The sequence below is a fragment of the Copidosoma floridanum genome, unplaced genomic scaffold (assembly GCF_036245765.1).
Source record: "Copidosoma floridanum isolate Cflo_tuat_1 unplaced genomic scaffold, Cflo_Japanese_pri ptg000014l, whole genome shotgun sequence".
Classification (NCBI taxonomy): Eukaryota; Metazoa; Arthropoda; class Insecta; order Hymenoptera; family Encyrtidae; genus Copidosoma; species Copidosoma floridanum.
In genome coordinates, this window is record NW_028321891.1 from 5,041,679 (window position 1) to 5,069,546 (window position 27,868).

The 27,868-nt window shown below is 38.0% G+C and overlaps 1 protein-coding gene and 1 non-coding gene across 6 annotated transcripts; both read left to right on the top strand.

Annotated features, from left to right (window-relative positions):
• The first annotated feature begins 1,284 nt into the window (after nt 1–1,284).
• Nucleotides 1,285–27,745, top strand: LOC106636779 (5'-3' exonuclease PLD3). Of its 5 annotated transcripts, none has more exons than XM_089591879.1 (9): nt 1,285–1,427; nt 2,691–2,912; nt 24,261–24,379; nt 24,518–25,016; nt 25,135–25,326; nt 25,419–25,547; nt 25,654–25,959; nt 26,402–26,543; nt 26,911–27,745. In XM_089591879.1, the coding sequence occupies exons 1-9, from the start codon at nt 1,311–1,313 to the stop codon at nt 27,114–27,116; spliced, it is 1,932 nt and encodes a 643-aa protein (XP_089448005.1). In that variant the 5' UTR covers nt 1,285–1,310; the 3' UTR covers nt 27,117–27,745. The 5 variants fall into 5 exon arrangements, with proteins under 5 accessions (XP_089448005.1, XP_023247850.2, XP_089448008.1 ...); XM_023392082.2 differs by having other exon boundaries at nt 24,530–25,016; XM_089591882.1 differs by lacking the exons at nt 1,285–1,427; nt 2,691–2,912 and adding an exon at nt 22,319–22,366.
• Nucleotides 21,652–21,813, top strand: LOC111643841 (U1 spliceosomal RNA). The gene has a single exon (XR_002759752.2). It is a non-coding gene; the product is annotated as a U1 spliceosomal RNA (small nuclear RNA).
• Nucleotides 27,746–27,868: the final 123 nt, after the last annotated feature.

Genomic DNA, 27,868 nt, shown 5'->3' on the forward strand with positions numbered 1-27,868 from the left:
AAGTTTTTTTTTCCGCGGTAGGAGAAAACTCGTTCGGAATAGATTACGCCCTAAAAAGAAAAAAAGCTCGACTCACCAAATAACCGGTTAGAGGGTGAACCGTAAATTGTCGTTCAAGGTCAGGGGAGTGTTTTTTTTTTTAAATAAAATGCGTGTCTGTGTTATTTCTTGCGTGAAACAGCTCTTTACCCAGTGATCGTTAAAAATGTCACGTGGTAACCGAGAAAAGCGACGAAATTTGTGGTTAAAACCAGCAGGTAAGGAGAGCACCAGGACCGATGAGTCGGTAATTATTCCAAAAATTATACCACGGACGCGTCCCCCTTTCTTTACTTCCGCGTAGAGCACCTCCAGTGAAAATCAAATTCAGAGCTTTTGCACTTGTACACTGGAACAACACGTGAATAATCGGAGCTTCGAATAAAAGTACATAATATACGGCCCTCGAGCTTTTTCTTACCAAAGAGAAGACACGCCTTTCTTTATTGTACTGCGTCATTTTCGAAACGCCAGCTCGATTTTACGATTGTCACGTGATATCGATTTTCCACACGGGAAGAGGGAAAAATCGTCCGAGACTTTAATTTGTTTCACTATCCCGTGCGAACGGGGGATTTATTCCTAGAGTAAGTAGCCGTGTGTCCTCAGTAGTGAAAAACAAAAACAAATGTACATCTCGACCACGACAAAGTTGAATTTTTTTTTTTCTCACGAAAATAACCGACGTATCTCGAGTACTTGCATTGAATTTTATGTTTCCTGATCCCCAGACGTACACATGTGCGCACTCGATACTACACAGTAAAAAAAAAAAAAAAAGGAAAAGAGAAATATGGATACACCCATGCACGACACTCGAGGATCGAAAAGAGAAAATTTGCAAAGCGTGACTCGGCTTCATTAACTTTTCTCGAGCATCCTTCATTTCTTATATTGCCCTCTTTTCGCCCCGTATACGCTCGCCGTACGCGAAAGCTATCATTACACCACCGACACACGGGACTCTCAAACGCGTACACAACGCCTACTCTTGTTTACCTTTTTTTTTTTGTTTTTGTTTTTTGTTTTGAGAGCATCGATTTTCCATGTCCACACGAGCATAGTATATTTACGACAGCAGAGTCGTCGTCGATTTTGTTCCAGGTTGTAAAACGAGGTATTGCCCCCGTGGCTGTGTGTGACAATGCCCGTTCCGCGAGCATTGAAAAGAAAGAAAAAATGAAAGTCATGATAAGACGTACGAGAAATCGCGCGGAAACCGAGCGAGGGTCGAGCTGGTGGTAACGCGCGCTGGTCCTCCGGCCGAAAAAATGTCTTTCTTCGGCTGGGGCAGAGGGGCACGAGAAACCGCTGACGATCACCCGGGCCGCAATCTGCAGGACGGGCTCCTACAAATCGCCTCGCAGGCTTGTCATATTCTCGTCCAGGTTAATTTTGTCTCTGTTTTTTTACGTTTTTGCTCACTGTGTATATTAAGTACTGTGGTTGCGTGTTTTTGCATTTTGAGCGACTTTGATATCGTCGTCGTCGTCGTCGTCGTCGTCGCTGCTGCTGTTTATGTGAATGTTGTTGTTGAACACAGTATCACGTATATGTCAATAAATATATCCACTCACCAAAGTTTACTCGAGAGTCCGAGCAAGTATGCAAAAGTTTCGTACATGTTTGCAAACTGTCGTTAAACACCAGACAATCCTATATATTAATATATTAGCACACGCGTTGCACAATAATGTATTGAATGTAATTGGCTTTTGTGTTTATTACTTTTCTATTTCTGTACCAAAGTGACAATGGTGTTTTCATTGGCAGTGGGATGTATAGGTACAAAGAGAGAAAAGCTTCAATGTCTTATTGTATATACGTCAATAACACTTTACCTTAGAAGCACTATAGAACGCACACTGCACCCAATACGTGTGTACGATATGGTGCAACAATTGAGTCGCACTACTGAGATTATTATGAATATTGGGGTGAAACTGATGAAGGAGAACATAAATAATTGTAACTTTGAGAAATTTTTATTGAGATACAACGTGCTATTATAACTATAGATGAGGTCAATCGTCAAAAACAGGAGATAAAAATCTTGTTAAAAATTTTCATTTTAAAATGGGCTTTTTTCCTAATTTCGAATAGGATCGCATCAATTTGTGACAATACATACTAGTACCGTTTATATTAATTTCGAAGATTATCGCGATTCCACAAAACCGTTTTCTAGAACTTTTTTATTAAAAACCATGATTTTAAATTTCATATAAAAATTATTTATTCATTCACTAAACTATTTCTGTAAATTTAAAAAATATCTACCGCACATTGCGCGGGTATGATTCGGCACGCACCATGAAGTCGTTGGCATGTTGAATATGGTAGAAAGCATGTCCCAATGGTCGTCCCTGATGTGCACACGTTATACAAATCGAAAGTGCAAGGCTACCCACTGACTATGATTTTAATTGGTTGGCGTTGGCTTATTATTTATACACGGAACTGCTGTTTGTCATGCACGAGATATCTAGTGTCAATCAATTACGGCAGATTTATAGTCTCTAACAAACTGGCCGATGTGTTTTCTATACGTGAATACACAACGAATAAAATATTCTCATTTCAAGAGCGAAACATCTTATTAAACGTGAGGATGCCCTCGTGTAAAGTTATAACGTCCCGAATTCCTGCAGGTAAACAACACCCAGAACGTGTCTTACGGCGGCAGTAACAGAGTCACGAACGTCGCATACTCGAAGAACTCGGAGGGCTTGGGGGTAGCCTCGAGCTCCTTGGGAGCCTCCGGCTCTGGAGTTTACTCGAAGAATGTCGATTCTCGTCTCAAGGACCAGGACGTCGTCGTGCTCTTGCCGCCGAGCAAGTCCAGGACTCCGAGGATCAGGCACAAGCTTGCGGTGAGTCTTGGTCCTTATTATTACTTTTTATTTATTTTCAAGCTGTTGTTGTATTTGACGAAATTTCGGGTAGAGGCACGTCCCGAGGGCATCTCATTACTCTATACTTGGTGCATTGTTTCACGAGTAATAGTGTGCCAGGCTTGGGCAGTTGACGATGGTTCACGTTTCGTTGACATTCAGGTGGAGTACGTATGTGGAATTCAAGGCCTTTGGGGGTGTAATTTTGTTGCATGGAGATTTTTTGAATAAGTAATTTTTCATAGTTTTTTCAACAGTCAGATGAGCTGTCACTTTAGGTAAACATCGTTAAGAGTTATAATCATATTCCACCAAGGGGTGCGCGTGTTTCAAACGAGCCAAGTCATTGCATGACGTTAAAAGTAAGCTCATACACACGACATCGGAAATAATTGTTTTACCACCAATGAATAAATTAATATCAGTGGATACAATAAAGGTTTAATAATAAAAAGCCTGTAAAAATTACAAAAACGTTGCCATAGTTTGAAGAAAATTTTTCACATTTATTAGTAAAATTGTATTTCTCGGACAACTGTAGGAATCCAACAACGTGTGAAATCTATATCAAAATAAACAAAGTAAATTACAACACTGAATGTAAAATAATTATCAAACACAAAGTGCAAACCTAATTTATTTAATCGTGGTTATTGACGTGTACAACTGAAATAAAGAGTCAAAACTTGATGATAACTCTCAAGACTATAGTTTTCTGAAGAGTACTTGCTAAACAATCGTTTGATTCATGAAATCAGCTTCATCGCAATTTAAACGCCTGCAGTAATTGCAGCATCTAAAAATTTTTTTTCCACTTCGACATTCAACCAATCTCTTCTTAAAAATGAAGAGCTAAATATTGCAGAACCTATCAATCGCCTCCTGGTGTTCCTCAATCATCGAATTAGCCTCCCGGTGAAGGCATCCGATGTTATCCGCGGTAACGTCGTCCATCTCGGCCGACGCCACTTTCAATTGCGTCTGTATCCGCACGTACCCGTCGCCCATTATCCGACCCAGCTGGTAATCCACGGCGTCCAAGCTCGAGGCAAACATCACGCCCAACAGCGGCTTGATCCAACCGATTTTCCCGAGCCTCTTCGAATCGGCGTACTCCATCCTCACGTCCGATCTACCGGTCCCTATCGACAGCACCTCAATGTCCTCGTTCGGAAATAACCTCTTACCACTGGCGTACGCACACGCCGCCGGGTTGTTGGCGAACACCCCTCCGTCCACCAACACCCGCTCCGTGCGATCGAGCTTCAGGCACTTCGGCGCGAAGTAAGTAGGCGCGGCCGTGGACGCCCTCAGCGCGTCCTTCATCCCGACCGAGTTCCGGTCCTCCTTCCAGCTCTTGAAGAAAAACGGGCAGTTGTTGCGTATGTCGTAGCTGGTGAGCAGCAGGTGACTCGAGACGTCGGCGATCAAACTCCCGCCAAAGTACTCGTCTAAAATGTACTCGAGGTTGGCGCACGAGTACCGAGCGCCCATCAGCCACGAGGCGATCGATCTCCTCCAGCACGATGACTCGAACATGCGTTGTCCGTTATTCTCGTAAAGTTTGACCAAGTCGTTGGCCGAGCATTTGTCCCTTCGCTTACATAACCCCGCGACGACTATGCCACCCGTTGAGGTTCCTGCCATCAGGTCGAATATGTCGGCTATCGGTTTGCGCGATTTCCTCTCTATTTCGGCCAGCACCAGGGCGGGGATGATCCCTCGCACCCCGCCACCGTCCACCGACAGAATGTGTTTGGTCATTTCTATGGACGTAACACTTGTTGATTTGGCCGACTCGTTAAAGGTTGGTAATGTTATGGATGGAAAGGATAATACACCACTACCAAATATTATACTAAAGCCAAGAATGAATTCTCTTTGCAAACTCGAACCCTTAAAGGTGGAAAAAAGGTAAAGTAAAGTAAAGGTTACACATAGTCCCCCAATTTCTCAATGAAATATTACAAAACTCCCCGTGATATCTTGTCAGATTGCGTAGTGTTAACTCTTTGTCCATCTGGACGTCGCAGCTCTTCTGAATGAAATCAAAGTCCAGCACAGGTATATATGTATATAAAACCTTTATCACACGCGGAAGCAATGCATCTCGCACGGTAGTTGGCCACAATGAAATTCACGACCCCACGCTGCATTGCATTACAGGGCTACACACGTGAGATGATGGCCGTACGATTTTCTTGCTCTTACGCCTGTACCTACATGGAAATAGGGGTAAATGACCCAATTACTGCGCACTCGACGGTTACTGAAAATAAGAAAAACAGACTGAAAAATTTGGGTGCTTGGATATTGTAACGCGTACGGACATTAATATCGTTCAGTCCAAAATCATACTTTACATCATGACATTTATAATTGTTTAACTGAGTGACTCTAAACGAATCTAACCTACAAAACTTTGTAGTCGTGCGTAGTGATTGGTGCGAAGCAATTGGGTCTAGGGCTTCAGCATGAAAACCTTATGGGAGATACCCGCGCAGTAATGGGGGTTGCAGCGACTGGTGCTAATTTTGTAACCGTGCGCAGTGATATTAGCACTAAAACAATTATTTAAAAAAAAAAAAGTTACTTAACAGAAAAATGTTTGTCGTTTTAATCGCACAAGATGCTGCAGATAAAGATTAAGTAAAACTGGTTCAATTTACATCGAAAAACATTGAGAAATGAGAAATTTAGTACAATCAAAAATTTCAGTGCGCAGTAATTGGGTCATTTACGTTTCGGTACCTCAGATTCGAAGGAACCGCCTATACCGTTCCTTCTAATAACCGAGAACATCATGCCATCTATGGGTGAGCACATATCGTACACAAGCTTTTAGGAGACATCACATTTCTTTGAGGTTTGGTACCTCAGATTCCAAGGGGCAGTCTATTGTTCATTCTAATGTATTTCCGTATATATACGGATAGTTGTATTGTAGGTGCATATATATAATATACGTGCATGGGCGAGTGCCATATTTGCCATTTGAATAATGCGACATGTTGCGCGTACGTGTGTGCATGTCTCACCAGCTTGGGGGGGTCAAGGACGAGGCTTGCGAGTAACGCCCGTCGTGCGTGCATGTGTGGTGGAGAAATCGATGAGCGTCCCTACACCCTTGCTTGCGCGAATAAAGGATCGAATGGGGGTGGTAAGTTAGCCATGTAAAAGAGATGCGGAGTTTTTTTTTTTTTTATTGGGAATCGCATTGTACACTTGCGTGTTGTACATTCGTGTGTAAGTGCCTGGTTGAGTAGGTGTGCGTGTATGGGTGCTCACAAGCATGGAGATGATATACAGAACAAAAAAGGAGTACCTATTCAAGTCTGGTTTGCGAGGAGTGTGCTATACAACTGTTGACAGGGAGTGGCGTTTTTTTTGCATAATAATCATTGATATCTTTAAATATAATTTGAGTAGATATATCGTTGTTTGTAGAGTGGAATAATTTTAGATTTATTGTAAATTACTTTCCATCGTCAAAGCACAGTGCATGTCGTTTTATTAATTCATGACATAGTACAGATCAGATATAGTTGATAAAGCGATAAATATTGTGCTAATGTCTTGTGTACGTTTAGCTGGCATTGTGGGATGAATGAAGAAAAAATTAAATTTTAAACGTGTATGTCGTACAATTAGTTTTGAATCGACTGAATAAAGCGACCTTTTGATGTTACTTTGATCATAGTTAGAATATTGTTTAATCGGATGAAAAGCCAAATTCACACAAGAACAGATTTAATGTTTAAATCAATATGTTATTTAATCAAAGGGGTCTCTCATTATCACAATAAATACAAATATCTTTTTGGGATCGAAGTTTCGAGAAACTGTAATATCAACACATTGTACGTTTTCCTTCAATAGCGCTTTGTTTGAAAAAAATGTAAGTATGAATAGGTCTTCAATAAAAAATGAGTAGTACTGCAAATAAAAAATAAAAAAAAAGTTAATGACAGGAGCAGTTGAGATTCTTTTCCACTCTGTTTCTTCCCCCCTTTTTGACGCATTAATAACTCAAACTGCTGCATGTATTGTTAAACGTATAAGAATACATGTATACAGGCACACTTGAGCTCAAATTTCATGCAATTCATGCAAACAGGGTAAGGTATCTTTGGGCTCGCGTGGTACAAGGTCGTTGCTGTCTAACTGGCGTAAAGTAAAAAAAGGGGGCTGAAAAAAAAAAAAAAAAAAAACACCAAAGAGCACTTGATTAATAGATTAATTTTCGTCCATCCGAGTTATTATACAGCACGGGGGTATAAAAATTTTTGGCTGAATTTTTCATCCAGTCACTTTTACGCTTCGTTTTAATGGATGTATGAATAATAAGTGCACCCGCTCTTCACGCGAGTGACATGATTAACGTTTTTTTAGCGCTAGGCTGATGCAGTGGAGATAAAAAACAGCCGTTGTTTTAAAAAATTGATATTAATGGCCCAAACGGCTCATCGTTTTTAGTTGTATCCTGGATCGTTGAGCACACGTTAAAACGTCAAATTGCAGTGCGTGAATACATCGTATTTGCTGAGTGATTCTATGTTATTAATGCAGTCGACCTATACAGTAAAGTACATTTTCAAACAGCATTTCATACAAGTTAAATGAGTGCCAGTGAGGCCATTTAAGCAGGTCTGGAATCGATGTACGAAAAGTCTATAGGAGATGTACACTAGTGAAACCATCTCCAACGATCCTCATATGTCTAGCACCGAGTTCACTTAAACTTTTTCTTCTCATGCGAAACGAAAAATTCGTCGACTGCAAAAAAAAAGTGTGTGCAAATGTGATTTTTGTCGTCGGAGATGCAGACGGTATTGCGTTGAAAAATATCAGTTCAGGGAAGAATTGTGGCACGGGAAATTGCATTTCATCACATACCCTAGAGTATTTTGCGCAGCTACTGTTGACGCTTTCGCTCAAATTACCCGATACGGTGAAGATATAGGCACTTTTAGGAGGAAATGTGTTTTTTTCCATTAAAAAAAAGCTTATACGCTCGTTCATCATACGGTTGATTCTGATAGACATCGTTTTTCTCGATATTTAATTAAAAAAAAAAAAAAAAAAAATGTATTCAACCCATTATGATTAAATTTTGAAAGATTTTACGCGATGAGAATACTAATCATGCGTGAATTTTTTGCGTCGTCATGACTTTCGTCCATTAGACAGAGTATTATTTTATTAATATTATAAAGTCACTTAGAACGCGCTTTAATCCCTATATTTAAACATTATTATTATTATTATTATTATTATTAATACCAAGCCTCAAAGTTTCGGACCGACATCCACTCGACGATGAAATATTCACTCGGTTGGCTAGACACTGTATCAGCGGCTATTTATTATGCCCGCTCTTGCCAAATATTCAATCATAATAGTCGGGACGAAGCGCTAATTTGAGACTTTTTACGGAAAAAAACTCATATTTTAAATACCTATACTCTTTGATTAAACAAAATATAATAAAAATCGTATATTTACCTGTGAAATACATTTATTACGGTTGTGAAAAAAAAACCCCATTCTCTTATCTATACCTACCGAGTACACATCTACCACAAATGAGCGAACAAAAGTTAGGTGTAAATACAAAGTAACGCAAAATGTCACACGAAGAGGCGATAGCTAATCTCAAGACAGCTTGTGGAAAAATGGTGAATAGAGCGCCCCTTTTTCCTGATACAGTATGTATGTACCTACAATGGAATAGCGGTCTGTTGGCGTGCCGCCACTCACGAGCCGGAATCGATAATGTATACCACGTGTCCAACACCTTTTATTCGACCGCCCGGCATCGACACAACGTAATGGAAATGTGATACTTATCACGGGCCTGTATACAATGTTGGGTGTCAAGTGACGAAAAAAATGTATGGAACAAAACATTGTTTTTATCTTTTTTTGGAAAAACAATAGAGTAACTTCACATACAAACTACGTTTGTTGCCAAGTAAGTATAACGAGACAGCGATTGACACGAAGAATTTTTCGGCAGAGAAATTTTTTAATGCCAAAAACTGACTGATTCAATGCTATGAATTACAAAAGAAGCACCTCGTTTTAAAATTTTTAAAATGTTATGTCCATGTTAGAAGATAAAAAGATGTTTTTTTTTTTTTAAACTTTGTATGAAATAATATAACATTGTCTCTTTCGTAATGAAAAAAAGGAATATCTCAAAGGTTAATTTTCTAGTAAACTGTAACAAAACTATGATGTCCACATGAACAACTACAAATACTCTAAGGTAAAGAAAAATTGCAAATAGTTTTGTGATGGCAAAAAATAAATTTTCTTTTACCTCTACTGACACAATACATATTTTGATTAAAAATAGATACATTTTTTTATTGTAATAAAAATAGTATACAGTAGCATGAAAGATATCGCACTGAATTTTTAATCCAAAAATTGTAGGTTTGATCCCCACAAAGGACACCAAAAATATATTACTTTTTCGTGAAATATATATATTCATGACCTTTGCTTCAGGTGGATTGTTGTAACCCTTGCGGTAAAAAGATTCATACTAAATGAAGAATTTATTGAACGTTATATCGATGGCCCAGTTTTCTTTGTGGTACCCATTTATTTTGGAACTGGATATGGGTAATGAATATTAAAAATATAAATTATGCTATTATCAACACAACTGCATCCGATTGCTCGATTGTTCTTAAGTTTTTTTACACTTGGCATTCCTCTGATTTAAGCGGTATACATATACATATTGTTGTACTCCTTACAGAAGAGTCTTTATAAATCAGAAGAATTTTTATAAATAAGTTAAAAAAAAAAGTTTCACCTGTCATTCCGCGGGGATGAGTCCACACATACAATATTTTTTGTAAGCCTTCAAATTAATATTGGAAACGAGTTTTCCGTCTCATCAAACAATCGATAACCAGCATAATTAAACACATGAATACATACATCGCTCGCAGTATACGCTGCAGAACTGACCCCGTATATATCGAGGTTGAAAATTCGTTTCGACTTATTGGCCAGTTTAATTATTAATGCCATACCTACCAAAACCTACCAAAACCAACCAACGAAATTTCATCGATATTCAGCTATTAGCTCGCTTTGGCTGCATATCAATGATAAACCATCCAATTATCGAGAAATATATGTATATATTTGTATGACTGTTAATTACAATCAACTAAGATCGCCAATTACCGTCGGTCAATTTATATGCTCGGCTGGAAGGATAAAACAATTGAATGAAACGTCGCTTAATTGTTCTCAATTTATCTTTAATCGATTTAAAAATGCAGGAAAAACAAAACTGTCCGCCACACGTTAATTGGAGTTTATAACCCTTCATCCGGTTGACGAAAAATTATAATCCCGTCGGACTGTATGCGAATTCCAATGTCAAATCGAACCCTCAAGAATGCACAAGGGCGTATACCCGGTCCACTCTCTCTTTGGGAGCACTTAATCAGAGTGGAAAATCACCGCGCGGACCAGAAGCGGACCAATAATCCCTCACCCCCACGCACGCGTATATATGCAAGCCCCAAAAAGTGGGATAAAGGCTGTGTATGTATATATATAGCACATTAGCCAAACTAGCTCTCGCCCACCGGGCTGCTATTGTCTTTGTATGCGCTCTCGAGTCCTTTTCCGTCCGGCCGTCACTTAATTTAGAATTAGCCGCCCCGGCAGCGCACTGAGCACTTTGCTCATTAGCCATACACCGGCTCTCTCTCTCTCTCTCTCTGTTGGTATATATATATGCACGTCATAACAAAGCCTTTGGGGGGGCGAACGGAGCGCGGATTTTCACGCATGGCCTCGACTGTTTCGTTCCTCCCTCTCGGAGTATTGTGCGGGAGGACGATCAGTATGGTGGCTGCGATGATCGGAATCCGTTAGATCGCCTGTGGATGTGTGTTTATTCATTTGTACGTGCATATTGATTACATCCAAGCCAGACGTTCTGAAGCTCGGAGTTCGAGGTATATATACATATACCCTGTTGTACGTATACGAACAAGCGTTATCTCGACGATTTCGAGTTTGTTGCCCCATCGAGTGTCTGGTGGTTGTCTCGCCAACACTCTCACAATTAATTGAAAAAATCTCTATGTTTTCACGCAGGAAAATCTAGTTTATATAGTAAAATACCTTTACAATCTCGCGATAGAGGCATCCATGGTTTGTACATTTATAGGACCTGAGAGATTCAAAAATGTCGCGAATTCGATTCACGTTGTGATGATTACTGCAAAATCACATTTTTAATCATCCGAAGTAATAGTTATTCATGTATTGTTATCATAACTATTCACTTGCGACTACCACCAAATATTTTGTCTCCTTACAAACTAGATGATATCGCTGCTTCGCAAATTAATACCTCGATATAATCTCCAACATTATACATATATATATATAAATGGTAATCAATTCGCAAGCTCACGCGCACGACGATCACGATACGCGTCCCATACGTATATGTATGTATATATGATGTGGTGGCACGTTTCGTTGTGTAGCCATCATTGAAATTTAACGTTGATTTGCATAATTGCAGTATTTACGTAGCTAATTGAAAATTATACATGCACTTTGCGAGCAGAAAGAGGCAAGCTCGTTATACCGGACGCGCCCCGCGATGCCTAATGTTCCGTCAAACGAATATTCAATCGGGTCAACGGCCACTGGCTCGTTAAGCTGTTCAAAATTATTTCAAAAATCAGCCGTTTATAATATACTGTATATCTCTCCGTCATGTTTATACCCACGTAAAATATCTCCGTTGCGTTTCGGGGCATGAAACACGTTATTTTTATTATTAAAAAGTATACAAGTACGAGCTACTAGTGACTAGACTCCGGTATCTGCATGATACCGAACAATAAATTTTAAAACCGAAGCCCCGAAGGAGGCGTCCCCTGTAGCTACAGCGAATAGGTAAAACCCCTTTCTCCCTCTCTCTCTCTCTTCGTAACCATATCCTCGTTTCCCTTCCAGTATTACATACTATAGCGTATATATATATGGTTACAATGGCTACGGGTGCCGTCAAATAACGCGGTGCTAGTCATGATTACACGCGTCTCGGGCCTTCGTTAAAAGCTCGGGCGAAAAGGTGCAGCAGTAGCAAAACGTAATCGACGCCATACTGCGTGTGTGTGGGCGTACGGGGCTCTTGTATAGGCTGGTCGTTGATTCCCAGGGCGATGGTCTTAATAAACTCGTCTGGGACTCCTGCCGTGACAAAGAGCCATCCGGCAAGCTTGTAATGTACCTCCCTCCTCCCTCCTTATACGTGGCTGTATATACATTGGTGTTTGGCATTAGTCCCTCCCACCCCCTTTTTTTAGCTCTCCTGATACGAAGGTTGTGCCTGTTTAGCGACCGGATGGTTCTTTTTTTATTAATAGTAATGGTAAGTTAAGTAACTTTATTCCTATATGTTACAGTGTCCAAGAGAATGGATGTGGGCGAAGGTGTTAAAAGCTATGTTGGTGTATTGGTCCATCATATTCCATATTTCATGGTGTGTTATGGGTTATTCATTTTTGCCAGCTGAATATTAGTTAACGTATAAACAGCCTTGGAAAGCTCAAGTAAGCAGAAAAACTTATAGTTTCTCAGATTCATAGGAAGAGTCGTTGTTTCAATTGACGGGAATGGATGGCAAATTTTTGGACATACTTTTTTTTACAGCATTGTCAAATCATCTCTTAGTTATACACTCTCTCTCTCTCTCTGTTCACAGTTATAAACAATCTCAATGCAATATCACGTCTTCTCTTCACGTTTACATGAGTAAATTTAGAAATTTTACGTCACTTAGAGGCCCTAGTTTAATATACGTACACAATTGCGTTAATTTTTAATCAATCACTCAGTTAATAAGTTTCATGATATTATTTTAAAGCTATCCAAGCAGTAAAACTTAAAAATCTATTAATCAAATCAGATCCTTCAAGATGTTCTAGAGAGGTGAAGTAGAAAATTCTGTAAAAAAAATTCAAAATCTTAAAAATATTTTTATTACCCTTTTGACTATTGATCGACTAAATGTATACAATGATCAAGAGACAACAGAACTCAATCGCCCTGTAATAGCATCGATTTCCCACTAATATTGAAATTAATAATGCCTACCATATGATTGTAGAAATTTCATTCGCGTTGTCATTATTTATTTCGATGTACCCTTGCTCTTTTTTATCCTTAACTAAAATTGACAACCAAAATCTCATGAATAACTTTACCACCATTTCCACTACTCTCCTTAAAACTCGTTAACCTTCCATTATGAGTCTCCTCTCCAACACTGGACTAATGTTGTTACATCAAACTCTAAAACTTACCCCGGCTGTATTTTTTCTCAAGATACCCTAACCACTGACCCTTTGCCATATTTTTATTTCTCCTTTCGCGCCCTTCTCCTACACCCACACTTTTACAACCCACTCGTTCTCCGCCTCTCCGACTTGCTTTTACTATCCACTTTTTTTTTCTGTTTTATAGTTCCTTCCATCTTTTCGGACCTTTTCTGGCATCCGCTTCTCTCCTCTTTGTTATACGTCTCGTTTTAACGCATGTGGCTACGCACAAAGGGTTACTTTTCAGACGCCAAAACGTCAATCCAGCCCGACTGGCAGTAGTAAAGGCGCGTTGCGGCCAGACCACGCGTTGTATCCATCTCGGCTCGTCCTGAAAAAAAGAAAGCCCGAATATTCTTTTCGTTAGTTTTACTACAAAACACATCCGGGTACAGGTATACAGCTTTCGAGCAAACGTATAAAAAAAAAAAAAGGGCCAAGCGTCAGTACAGTGAAAGAGACGCGTGTCTATTGTTTATACGTATAATACATGCCTACAGTCGCGGTCGATTTATCAAAGGGAAAATTGATATTGCGCTCGCAGGCGACGCAAAATGCAATAGTACATGACGCGAGCCCTTTCCCGTTTTAGTTACGTATACGTACGTGCGTTTAATCGTAATTCGTTTTTTTCATTTACTCTCGTCGCTTTTTATAAAAAAAAAAAAAAAGCCAACTCCACGGTACTGAAGTGATGGATCCGGACAGCCACGCGTCACCCCGTTAGATAATAGCCGTTTATTCGGAGGATTATTTGGTCTGACGCCTGACACTCCGGACCCAATGACACTCGCTCTCACCCGTTCAAACATCCATCCAACTGCTATACGCGTAGCTGGGCTGCGTTTTTTTTTTCTCGTCTCGGTGATATTTCACGGTTATTTTTTTCCCGGCCGCCGATGACGCGCCCCAGAATGATAAATTGTTTTTATTGGCGCTGAGTGCCATCGACCGCCCCTGCACTGCTCTCTCGTGGCAAATATTAGCGGGAAATTTATTTGTTTTGGAATTTCCACGGAAGCTATGTTTTCCTCGGTGGCGCTTGATGCATCGCGACTGGATGAAAAATAGCGATGGGCTGTACGAGGAAAAAGAAAAATTTGCTGGCCGTTATTTTGGTACTTTTGGATGGTTATATACGTCAACGCCCGTCACGCCGTGTTTCAGCCGTTAAAATCACGCTTGTGGTAGTTAACGTCGAATTAAACATTTCGAAACTGACCTTAATAGCAGAGATACGCGAGAAATCAGTTTTCAGTGCGCTCGCGATAGGGCAACTTTTCCCGGTATAATTACCACCAGAGCGCATGAGTTACACGGTGGAATCGTGTGCCGCCCCACTTTGGAGTTTGCTTTGAATTTTGTTCCGTAAAACTCTGTATTTTGAGCCATGGGATGTTCGGCTTGCGGCACGTACAACTTGCTGGTCGTAGTTGGAAAAAAACATTATTTCAGATGCACTAAAAAAAATTGAAACATTTGAAGTGTGTATAGTATAATCGAGTAGTGTTGACGTGATTGCCCGACAAAAGTTGGGATCGGTGCGTAAAAATATATATATATCCACCTGCAACAGTTTTTTTTACGTGATTCCGCGATTGTCAGTCCCGAGTATGAGAAATTTTCGAAATTCCCAGCAACGAATCGATCTTGGAGCAAACAATTTGGGAAGGCCGTAGCATTTAGCCGGCTAATTTCATTGCGGGCGCATGTAGTCGTTGCGAAATACTTCAAAGGTAGTCAGGAGCGCCCGAAATGGCGCATCTACAATCCAAATTCGACGTTGCGTCTGGGGCTGAAAGCCTCCCCTCGATGGAGCGAGAAGTCATTTCAGCTGAATCGCTCGAGATACCAACTTGTGCTCTCCGAATTCGTTGCGGCAATTATATTTGCTCCAGTTTTGCCGGGAATGCTCGTGCCTGCGCGAACTTAGTTTGAAAGTGCGAGGGACCCTCTATCTCCCTCTCCAGGCGATTTCGTTCTTACGCGAAATGGAATTTTGCTGCAAAAAGACGTTTGTATGCTGATGAGTTCCCCGACCTCTATGTGCGAAATTATTGCATTTTGGGTTTTTTCCCTCGTCTATAATGCATTTTCGCTGTCTCCACGTCTCGAGAGTTTATTGCGTTTGCCTTATTAGCGGTGAGATTCGCATTTGTTGTGTCTTGGTACGATCATTACTTTCACGTGAAATTTTGTGCAAGAGTGAAAGAAGTGCAATCCGGTAGCTCAGTTGATACAAAGTTTCGTAATCGGGTATATACCTGCTCCTGTTTGAGATTCGATTTCATATTTTGTGTTGTGTGATATTTTCATGCAGCCACATGGAAACTTAATAATATATGCAATGTGTGAGCATACAAATCAAGTAAAAAAAATTACATCAATCGCATTAATCGCAATTTGTATTTCTTAGCATTCCTCTTATTTTTATTTCAATTTTACTTTGAATTATACAATTGATTTTATTATGCAAGCTAAAAAAGGACACGTCCATATTGGTTGTTTACATTGTAAAAATAATTATGTGATATGAGAATTTTTACTTTTTACATTATTAAAATTTTTCATAATGCTGGCATACTTAGCCCAACTCTTAAAAAAAAATTTTTAGTAAGTAATTTCAGTTGCAACGCACATGTTTTTCCACGAAGCCGTTAGTGGCAATTTTATAAATAATTGACGCAAGCTTTGACGACGAAAATTTAAAAAAGGGAGACGTCCTCGTGGAGTTAAATTAAAGTTCCTTTTTGAATTTTTTTCCGTGCCCAATGAACTCTGCTATTTTTTTTTCTAGATTTATAAAAAAAAAAGCCTTCCGCAAACAGCAAAGTATGGAGCATAAGTTTTCGTTGAACTGGTGACAAACTTTTTCATCATTATTACGTTTTCATTCCAAAATATGAGCCTTGAGCCTTCACATTATGCACATCAGACACGTAAATGGAAAAAATAATATGTGTCAAGACACACGATATTCTACATCATTTATCGTGTAAATACCGATTGTGCTTGATCAAGTGCCAAACCAAGAAGATAGTCATTTATACCTAAAAATCACAAAAATATTTGCCGTATGAAAAAAAATCAATCCTCGCGGAAGTACGAATGTGAAAAACGCTGGAGCACTTATTGCATCCAAAGCCTTCAATTATCCTCAAATCTGTCATCATCATCACCGTCATCTACCTCTCATCCCCCGGACGAACGAAACCTAAACGCACCAAAAGCGGAAGAAAAATCAAATTTCACCCCTCGCATTAAGCTCGCACGTGCGTGCGCGCAAACACGCGCTTGAATATTCATAAGAGAGAGAGAGAGAACATGTATAACGCACGGCCGGTCAGAAATTCAAAATCAATGTAGTGACAGGCCGTTGGGCCTCTATATACATATACACGCATATTCTGTCCTTTAGCTTTCATCGCTCTCTGTCTGGCTTGTCTACCACGTATATATTATACTGTATGAACCACACATGAAAACCCCAAAGGCAGCAACGCGTTATGAGCGTCTACTATAGGTACATGTATATAATGCGTCGCACGAGCGTATAATACTGGCAATTTGTCTCTCCAGCAGTGCTGGGAAGGAAAATACACTTTTCCCGGCGTACACTACCCCCGAGGGGACAGTTACGCGCGGACATTGCGAGCGTTTGTGGATTTTGCGCGTACGAGCGTCACTGGAATAATTTTCTATTTTCATCCTACGTTGCTTTCCTGCTCCTCTATTTGTACGTAGACCTTCAGCTGTTGAACGTATTGTTCTGGTACACGTGTACATATCTACATACCACACACATCATTACCACGAACTTATTGCTGCTTGGCAGTGTACGCAAGAACATATTCTATTTTCTCTGATGGTGTAAACACACGTGGAAAACAAAGGAAAAGAAGTATGCTCTGCCGCAAACCGATTACCGAATCCATTTCCGCTTGACCTTTTGCGCGGAGATAGAATCGAGCCGTGTTTTTACCATTTTCCTCCTCACGCCTCTGCGGTACCGACGCGAACACGTAGAAGCTTTTAAAGGAGCAAAAAAAAGAAAAGCGCCCTTGCAATGAAGAAGAAAACAGCAAAGTGTTTTACGAACACGGAAAAGGCTTTTTTTTTTTTATTTTCCTCCCGCACTCTTTCCTGTAAAACCTCGGAGAAATGATTAATTAAGCACAAGTACAGCTATAGGCTTGTTTGTGTGTGTGCGTGGTACTGTCTTTTTGTTCCAAAATATCGTACTTGCGAGAGGGACCAAACGAAACGTCGAAGGAAAAACAAGTAAATAATTTCACCCCGACGATGGTTAATCTTTCACGGTGGACTTCCGGGCGGGAGAGCGCCGCTTTTAATCCGAACGAGTGGCGTTCGGTGTTGGTGATTTAGCGAGCATTTACGGATTATTGCGATTACTCGGGCGAGGAATATGGTGCATTATGCGTCATATAGCCGGGGAGAGCGGGATATGAGATAAAAGTCATTAAACGCTTACGGACCACCGTATACAAACGTCGAGGGGAAGAAAAATCGGTTAGGCTCTTTAGGTGTTTTTAAAATAAACCTTTTTACGTTTCCCACTCAACTGTGGGCCGTTGTTATACCGGGGATAAAATAAAATATCACCCTCTCTTGGAGTGCTTTTATTTTTGCCAATCAATGTTTCCAAGCACATTGTTGTGAATGAGTATGGATTTTCCAGGTCGCTTCATTTTGCGCGATTCGTAGAAATGAAAACTGACAGTATAGTCAACTCAACACACAGTGGGGTCATTGATTTTTTAGCGAAAAACCCTCGGTTCTCCTCTTAATCAGGATAATTGTACCCTCTCCTCTGCCCCCCACTTTGACTAGCTTCCCGTTTCTCTCTCACTTACGCTCGCCTTATTAAAAATGCATTAGCCTGATGGGGTTCGTGGAGCTCTCGCAAAATGCAAAATGGAAGAGAGAGAGAGAGAGAGGATCGACGCGACGATGCCAGATTGGGCGTTAAAGTTATGTGTACTACGTCCCGGCGATATCGCTCTGCTGTGTATGATTGCAAAATGTACGAAAAAAATTAATACAAGTACATTTTACCACTCTATTTTTAACTGACTGGTTACCGCTACTGATGTCGTCATTTTTATAGATTTTTTAAAAGTTAACAGATACACGAGGAAAATTGTGGTGATACTATACGGTGACGTATAATGTATACTCAGAGACTTCCGTTTTTAGTTCAAGGCAAAAGTTTGTTTATCATGAATTTGTAGGAGCTAAGAGGCTATCCAGAAAAACTTTGATCAGTTGTACCGAAGGAGATGTGTAATGTCACCTTTAATTGACATGAGCAATAAACAGAAAAATAAGTAGTAAGCTTGCTATATTACAATAGTAGCTGAAACGTCTAATTTGTTTTGAATACATTTGTGATATGTATAAAGTTGTCCTATACATAAATCATTTTTACAAAAGTGGCAAAAAGAATGATGTTGCCAAGTACAGGCCAATATGGTTGATCTCCAATTTTGTTAAGGTATTCGAGAAAATAATTTTTAAAAGACTACAATTTCATGAATTTGCACAAGTTAATATAAAAAAATCAATATGGATTTCAAAGAAAAAAGGTTGCATCAATGCCTTAATTTCATTGAATGACTATGTTAACTCTAAGCTGGACAATTTGGGACCTACTGCGATAGCTTTTATTAATGCGACATTTTACTGCGTTGATCATAAAATATTGTTGAATAAATTAGAGAGCGAAAATCAGAAGTATTGCCTTGTTATTCTTTAAAAGTTGCTTAGACAAATACGAACTATTGTTGGTAACAGTTGTAGTGATTATAAGAGTGTCAATACTGGTGCACCCCAAGGTACGATACTGAGTTCCTTGTCGATAATAATTTGCTTATTATACAGGTAAATAGAATCACCTTATTTGCTGATAATACTGTTTTTTGTTGTGAAGCTTAAAATTGGTTGAAATAAAAAAAATGACCTGATTAACAAATTTACCTTGACTGACTACTAAGAACTAAGCAACTACTATGTACCATGCACTCTCTTCCCTATACTGTGGTAGCTTGTAGATTATTGGCTTGGGGATCAACATATCAAAGTATAAAGGGATTTCTAGTGTAACTTCAAAGAAGATGACTCAGAATAATATGCGGAATGAGATTCGAAGAAATTAATATACCTATGAGACCGTGAGCATCGATCAAACATCCGAGTTGGAGTGCACTGCTTATACTTATGTATGGTGAACTACATAAAAAGTATACAAATAGTATCAGGATGACTATAGTTACAGATATGTGCCTTCACCTGTTTGTAAATTGAACGGTGGCAAGTGTACGTACCAACATACTGCCACCCAAATATTCAACAGGCTACCTGATTCTCCCAAGATATTTAGAAATGCCAAAGGAAGAAATAACACGAAGCTTAGGGACTGAATTAAGAAGACCAAAGTGTTATCATTGATTTTTGTATTATCAGTTAATATTCATCTTTTTTTTTTGTATTTCATATTTGATTTCTATTTTTTCTCCGTATTTGTCACGCCAGTGTACGAGCTCACAATAAGCCTTCTTTCTGGCACTTTGAAAATATTTTACAAATTCTGATTTAAAATGCTTATTTATTGTACATTTAATATGACAATATGTAAGAATTTTGCATAGTATACAACAATAATAATAGTAATGATTTTAATAAATACTAAACAGTAAACCAACCATGTGAGTTTTATTACCACGTTGACTAGATGTAAAATTTTTATGATAGATTTTGTTGTTATGATTGCTTGGTTCCAGTTAATTAATACAGTTTTAATTGATGTTAGTAATCCAGCTATTGTAATAGTTTATTTAAAATGTAAAAAAATATAAAAATTTCGTAGTTATTTATGAAACAACATGTGGATTTTGTTCTAAAGTATTATGTTCCTTAGATTCATGTATATTCTGGTTATTATTAATAACACTAATCTATTTGCATACTTAACTATATAACCATCCATATGTAATAGAGCTATGTAAAATTAGAATACTTGAAACGTTTATGAATAATAATATGTTTCATATAAAGCAGTAATTTTTACTTGTACACAATTTACGAACATGCACTATAACCCCATTTAATGTATAGTGTGCAACTCGTAAAATTTTAAGAAATGGTGAATGAACCACACAAAAATAATTTCACTTTCTACTTACGACATACAAGTTATAGTTTTTTTCGACTTGGTATATCATAGTAAATTTTATCAAATTGTTCATGATTCTTTAACCTTTTTTAACTAACATATTACTATTGTATAAGTTGAAATGAGTATGTTACTAATAAAACTCTTGAAATATTCATTATGGTATGAAGTTTAAATATAATGCTGTTAACAAAGTACCACTGAGTACATGTATGAGATACCACCACATAATTATTCTATGGAAATGCAAAAGGCAACTGAATAATGTATTTCTTGAGGTATAATAATTTATTTAAAATCGCTAATAGAAGTTTTCGTCACAAATGTGCATTTCTCTATATTCTCTGTAAGGTACACTCGCCGTACCTTGATTCGCAAACCGCGAAGTTTGAAGTCTTAAATTTTTTTATGACAAATAAACATAAAATATGATTTTAACATTGTTCAATAGTTGTTAATATGATAGTTGTTTATCATTATATTCTTATTTCATGGTTATGGTTGTTCTTCGTGTTTTAATACGATAAAATTACTTCAAGAATTCAAACTTCGCGGTTTGCGAATCAAGGTACGATGAGTGTACAGGGCGAAGCAACACCGAAGGAAATGTTGGAACCGTCCTGATCGGTGCACAAGAGTAACGAAAACTATTTTTCCTACTAAGGGCACAGCACTCAAAAATGCCTTATTAAGTAAGAAAAAATATTTCTATTCCAATTTTTGAAAACACATTTTTATTTTTTCGTAGTATAAACATTTATTATAACAATTCATTTTTAAAAGATTGTGTTCATTTAAAATTATTGAATGCGTTTTCTATTTTATTTTATTCAAAACTTTTAAGAATGTAACAATTTGTTTATCGTACCAATGTAATATCTAATAATTATAATATCTTGAGAAATTTTCTGCAATAGTTAATTTTTTATTTATAACCAAACATTTGGAAAGCTAATCAGGAAAATGTTTATAGTATAAGCTACGCACTCGTATTTGAAATTTAGTGCATCTCAACCAACTACGTGCACTGAGGCGTTTCGTACTGTTCACCTATGACTGTAGATGGCAAGCTGTTAAAACTGTGCATTTCTGCAAGAAATTTAGCCAAGTTTTGGTTTGAAATAAGCGTGAATGTGCCGATTCAAGCATACTTACCTGGCGCAGAGGTTACCGTGATCAACAAGGCGGTTCCTCCAGGGCGAGGCTCTTTCATTGCACTACGATTGGGCTGACCCTTGCGAATATCCCTAATGTGGATATCTCGGGCGTATAATTTTTGTTAGCCGGGACTGCGTTCGCGCTATCCCGTCATAATAGAACTCAAAAATAAAATCCCCTAATCACCAAGCCCCTATTTAAATCCCTATATTGGAGAAAATTTGTGATCGATATTGAGGTTAGCTTATTTGTTGATTACTGAAATATTTTACAAGTAATGTCATCGTATACTCTTTTTTTTTTTTTTTTTTTTTTTTTGTTTGATGGAGCGGGGAGGGAAAATCTTCATTGACACCCCAGCTAATCCGGTGGTAGTGTCGGATTCACCCGGTGTGCCTACCGACTAAAAACTAACCTCCCCGCATGGGACAGGTCCGTGAGGACCACTCCCCTAGAAGACAAAAGGGCATAAGAGGAGAAAGAAAAAGGAAAATAACGGAGAATTTCGGAGGCCGACTCGCTCTCGAAGAGATGAGAGGAGGGGGCACTTACGCATCTGGGCGAAGCTCGAGTCTTGGCTTGCGCCGGAATAGAAAAATTTATTACACTTATTTGGGAGTCGCGAACCACATCTCTTTCGCATCAGTGCTAATTTGAGTTTCGCCAACTGAACTATTCCAGAGGACAATCGTATACTCAAAATGGTATGCAATTGCTTCGTGATTATTCTTTCGTTAACAAACTTTTATTGAAAGTTTTTTTATTAGTAAAATATGTATGATAGAAAATGTAAAAATTACATTGTTTTTTAATGATCACGTGTAATTAACAAACTTATAAAGAATACATAAAAACGTTAAATTTACTTTAACTTTATTAAGTTTTTATCAACGTATTCTTCAATCTTTGTCAAATTCTAAATATTTATCATATTACAAGTTTAACGTTTATCAACTTTTTTCTTGTATGATTACTGCGTTATCTTATTTTTGTTGAATTTTTTGTACAAGAGCTGACACGATGATGATTTTGGGAGAACTCAAAATATTTCTTTAAAATTGTTATGTAAACAGTTTAAATTTAATGTGATAAAAAAGCTTGTCAGCTGCAGTAAAAAAACAAAGTTGTAATGTACGTGCTTCTCTAAAAGATTATTTTGGCTTAAATGATTTTTTTACTCTGATTTGTGAGAAAAAAATTTAACCTTTTTACTACTATTAAATTTTTCTGATTTTTTCAACTGTACATTTAATTAAACAATAACTGATTGAAACACAAGTTAATACACAAAATGCTGATAAATATTTGTAAATACAAGTACTTAAAAATTGGTCGTTAGAAAACTTTCTCGTGTCAGGTATTTCTCCTCAAACTGATGTATGTAGATTATTTTATTATAGAACTGTGTTTAGTGCATATTTTTCTTTTTTTCATTTTTAAGGTTTCAAGTATAATTTGTTTATGGATATAACTGCAAATATATTTTTTTACTTCGGAAGCATTTAAACATTTTTTTTTAATTTTCATATTCTAAAATTTTTGGATGGTGACTAAATATTTCATCAAACACTAACAAATATATTCGAGCTTATTTCACAAAAGATGACTTGTGATTTTAAAAGATAAATTCAGCATCTATAAATTTGAGTTTCAACATAAATTCCAGATGGGTTGTATTTCAATTACTCGATAGTAGTTCAAAGTACGTGAGTGTCTTGGGCTTTCTTTTTCTCTGAATCATCGGACGAGTCGTCGAGAAAACGGAGCACGAACCAATGTTGGCATTGGAGTTCTTTATCTCTCTCTCTCTATTGTCTCTTTCCCTAGCTTTTCCAACGTGTTCGCATGTATGCTGTAGCTGCATCGGTTTTACGATGCAAGTGCTGAGCACGCGTTCTTGAAACTATTTAACTATTTCATTTTAGTTTTTAAAATAATTTAGTTGCATTTGTTACACCGAGTTACTCGTCACTCGGTATTGATAGTCGTGGCTGAGTGAAGTGCCTGTGATTTTCGTTCGATAGTTCAACGTCTGCATTGCTTCATCATGAGGATTCTTCCGAGAGCAAAAGAAAAAAAACCGAGTGACGCCAAAGGACAGAAAAAAGTGCGTTCTTATTGATGGTTCTTCTATTTTTGGATGTATCGCTTTCTTACTTTCTGTTTATGTATTCTGTTTTTGTGCTTGTAAATGCTCCGAGAAAATAACACGAAAAAAAAAAATACGCACACAAAATCAAGGTAACATTATTGTTGTAGATACATATTATTCGAGAATCGAGGAACGATATTAAAGCCAGTATTACCAATAACACTGACGCTATCGCAGTGACTAACAGTCTACCGCGTCATAAAGCTGGCTCGAATTCCCTCTAAGATTTACATTGTTCTTATTTGTACATTTCGGAGTACGAACAAAGTGTCTTTCTATATCGTTGATTTTAAGTTTCTTTTTTCAATGGTCTCAAGTAGATGTCGGTAAAATAGTTTGCAGCGCGAAAATGGCTCTTGTTTGAATTTTTTTACGATATATATTACCCTTTAGTAAATATCATCGGTAGAATCATATAATATTTATAAAAATAGGTTGCTCCGTAGACTGTTTCAGAAAATGCTCGACTGGATGTTAACTCGCCAGCCGGTGATGAGGATTTCGACTTCTGGGATCAAACTGGTTTCATGTTGAAAAACGATGTAGACGACCCGTTCGACGGAAGGTGAGATCGTCAAGTCCTACAAGACTTTGGCCTTTCTTTCCCTTAAATTGGAAATAAATTTATAACAAAAAAAAAAAAAAAAAAAAAAAAACTATACAAAAGTAGCACAAAACACAAGGAGTGTCACTTGATGATAAGCTTTCATGACAGATGGGGCACGCAGGATTGGTGCAGGCCGAGCTACATACCGATCAGCATAATCCTGGTGTTGATCGTGCTCGTGGTCCTGCTGCCGCTGCTCGACAATGCGGACAAGCAGGGCCTGCACGGCCGGGGCTTCGGCAACGACAGCGAGATGTCCTGCATGCGTGACTGCGACATCTCCCTCGTCGAGTCGATACCCCGCAACATGAGCTACGCCAACGGCTCGGTCGTGCACCGGAGTACATACGACACCTGGCTCGAGCTCATCGCCCTGGCACGCAAGGATATAGAGATAGCTTCGCTCTACTGGACGATGAACCGGGAGGATCTCGCTTATGCAGACGACAGTGCTCGGGAGGGCGAGGAAGTGTTCCAGGAACTTCTGAGAGCTGGTAGGGACAGGAGAATCAATCTCAAGATTGCCCAGGACACTCCTAGCCAGCTCAGTCCGGACGTCGACACTGAGATGTTAGCCAAGAGGGCCAATGCTCAAGTATGTCATTTTTTTTTTTTTTTTGTTGTTTTTTTTTTGGTACTATACAATGCCCACAAATGTATTTTTGAATTCATCAATCCCGTAAAAATGTAACTTTTGTGTTTTTCCGCTGCAGGTGCGTAGTTTGAATTTCGCAGCTCTCCTCGGTGGCGGAGTGCTCCACACGAAAATGTGGATAATCGACCGTACGCACGTGTACGTCGGTTCGGCGAACATGGACTGGCGTTCGCTTACCCAAGTCAAGGAGCTTGGCCTGGTTGCTTTCAATTGTTCCTGCATGGCTCGGGATCTCGCCAAGATTTTTGAGGCAAGTTCACTTACGTTACAGCACCAGTAGTTGTAATTTTTGATTTCGTTGAAACTAAAACTAAGAGTAAGTAATTGCAATGATTAATTTAGGTTTATTGGTATCTTGGTAAGACTGGTAAAATTCCAAACGTTTGGCCCAAGCCATACACGACTAAGATAAACGTCAAGACTCCGATGGCTTTTGAGTTGGATGGCAATAACTACACAAGTTTCTTCGCCGTGAGTTGTTAAATTTTCATGAAACATGAATAACCAAAGTTTTTGTCTTTCTTGATTCATAAAAAGGGAGGTAATACACTTACTTATATGACTTCTCAATTTTCAGAGCTCACCAACGCCGTTTTTGCCGGAGGGTCGTACGAGCGATCTCGACAGCATCATTCATTGCATTGAAAAGGCCGAAAAATTTATCTACATCTCGGTGATGGATTATTTCCCGTTGACCATTTACTCCCCGAAAATCAAGTTTTGGCCGGTGATTGATAACGCGCTCAGAACCGCTGCCATCGAGCGCAAAGTCAACGTCCGACTATTAATTTCCAAGTGGAAACACTCAAGAGCCTCCGAGGACCATTTTCTCAAGTCTATAGAAGATCTGACGGATAGCTACAGCAAAATTAAAATCGAAGTGGTTGGTACTCATTGTTGTATTTTTAGTGATTCTGTGAAGCGATTGGTTTTTATTTTCTTTTTTTTTTATTAGTCAAAATAACCGGTTCGACTGAAACAGGCTTGCGGAAAAAGCGAGCAAGAGTATTTTTTCGCTGTTTTTCACTTGACACTTTATGTCTGCGCTATTTTGAAACTCTAAAAAAAATTTTTTTTCATCCTCGTATGTGATTAATTCACTCATTAAAAATAAATACTTTTTATTTTTTTGATATTTGTGTATATGTTTTGGCTCACACTTTTGATGTAAAAACATGATTGGTCAAGAGATTTGACATTATTGATCATATTTTGTATCGGGTTAGCATGATGATTTAGTTCGGCCAAGGTTATACAGCTTTTAGTGTCGAAACAAAAGTATATAGTAATAAAATAATTTGATTTACTCACTTTTTACCTTACAGAGGAGATTCATTGTGCCTACTAATCCTGAGTTGGACAAAATTCCTTTTGCCCGAGTAAATCATAACAAATATATGGTTACGGACATTGCAGCTTATATTGGTACAAGCAATTGGTCTGGCGACTATTTTATCAATACTGCAGGTAAATTTGCACGTTATTTATGCAGTAACAATAAAAACTATATGATTAACGCAAAACATTATTTTACAAGAATAAATAGTTTACAGTATTGATTTATAAGATTGAGACCTTTCATTGTTTATAATGAGTCTAATAACTATTTTTATCCATAATATTATGCACGAGTATTGTCATAATTTTTTTTTAAAATGGTATGGTTCTTAAGTAAGAAGTACAAATTTTTTAGAAAAGAAAATAACAAAGTACTCTATGCATGATGGCAAAACTCTTGTTTATTTTATATGAAATAAAAAAAGTAAAAAATTTAGATACATAAAAAAAATGTCCTTAACATTTTCACATAATTACCATTTTATGTTGTTATAAGGAGTCGGTTTGGTATTCGAGGATGCTAGTTCGAAGAATCAAAACAGCATCCGGCAACAGCTGGAGGATGTATTCGAGCGTGACTGGAACTCACCGTTCGCCCATCCTTTCAACTCTACATGTAACAATCCAAAAAAAGCCAAGGCTCTCCTGACCAAATCACTGCAGTTCATGCCTCCGCTACATTCCAAGCACGTGCACGTCTGATCTTATACGAATAGAACATCTTGAAAACGGTGAACTTAGTGTTTACGTGAAATTCCGTAAAGCTCTATTCCGTTAAAGAGCTATTTCGATTGTTGTAAGTGATCTTGGACGTTGAGATTGGCGCTAAGCTGATAATTTGAGATTATTTTTGTACTAAATATTCACATGGAGTGAAAATATCTAAAATGCAATTGTGTTAAGTACCACCGGAATTAATAGGTGCTACATAATTTTGTGACTCATTAAAAAATGCAATACATGTTTTTGAGTCCCGTTTTGTCCATTAGATTATTACACTTGTATTATTTATTGTAAATATGGTTGATGCTTGATAAATTATAGAATGAACATTTGTATTTTTGAATAATGCTCATGTAAAATGTACAGTTGTATGCGTGTCTACTTGCTATTTCAAATAGAGAACAAACAAATGTGTAAATAATATAATATTCATTTTATCACTATTTAACTATAACTCCGATTTAGTTGTTTAAAGATTATAAGGTCTTACTACTTTACAGTTGTCTTAGAAATAAAAGTCTCTAAAAATTTTTATAAATTAAGTAATTAATACTTAATTTGTTTAAAATAACCTTTGTTCTCACACCAAGCTTAAAACTTAAATCACAAAACAATAAAAATATTTTTGTACATATCTTTTTTTCATGAAAAATTGCTGATTCAAAATTAGAGTTGAGTAATCATTTGAATACAGTTATTATGAACAAATATTTTACTTATAAATAATACTA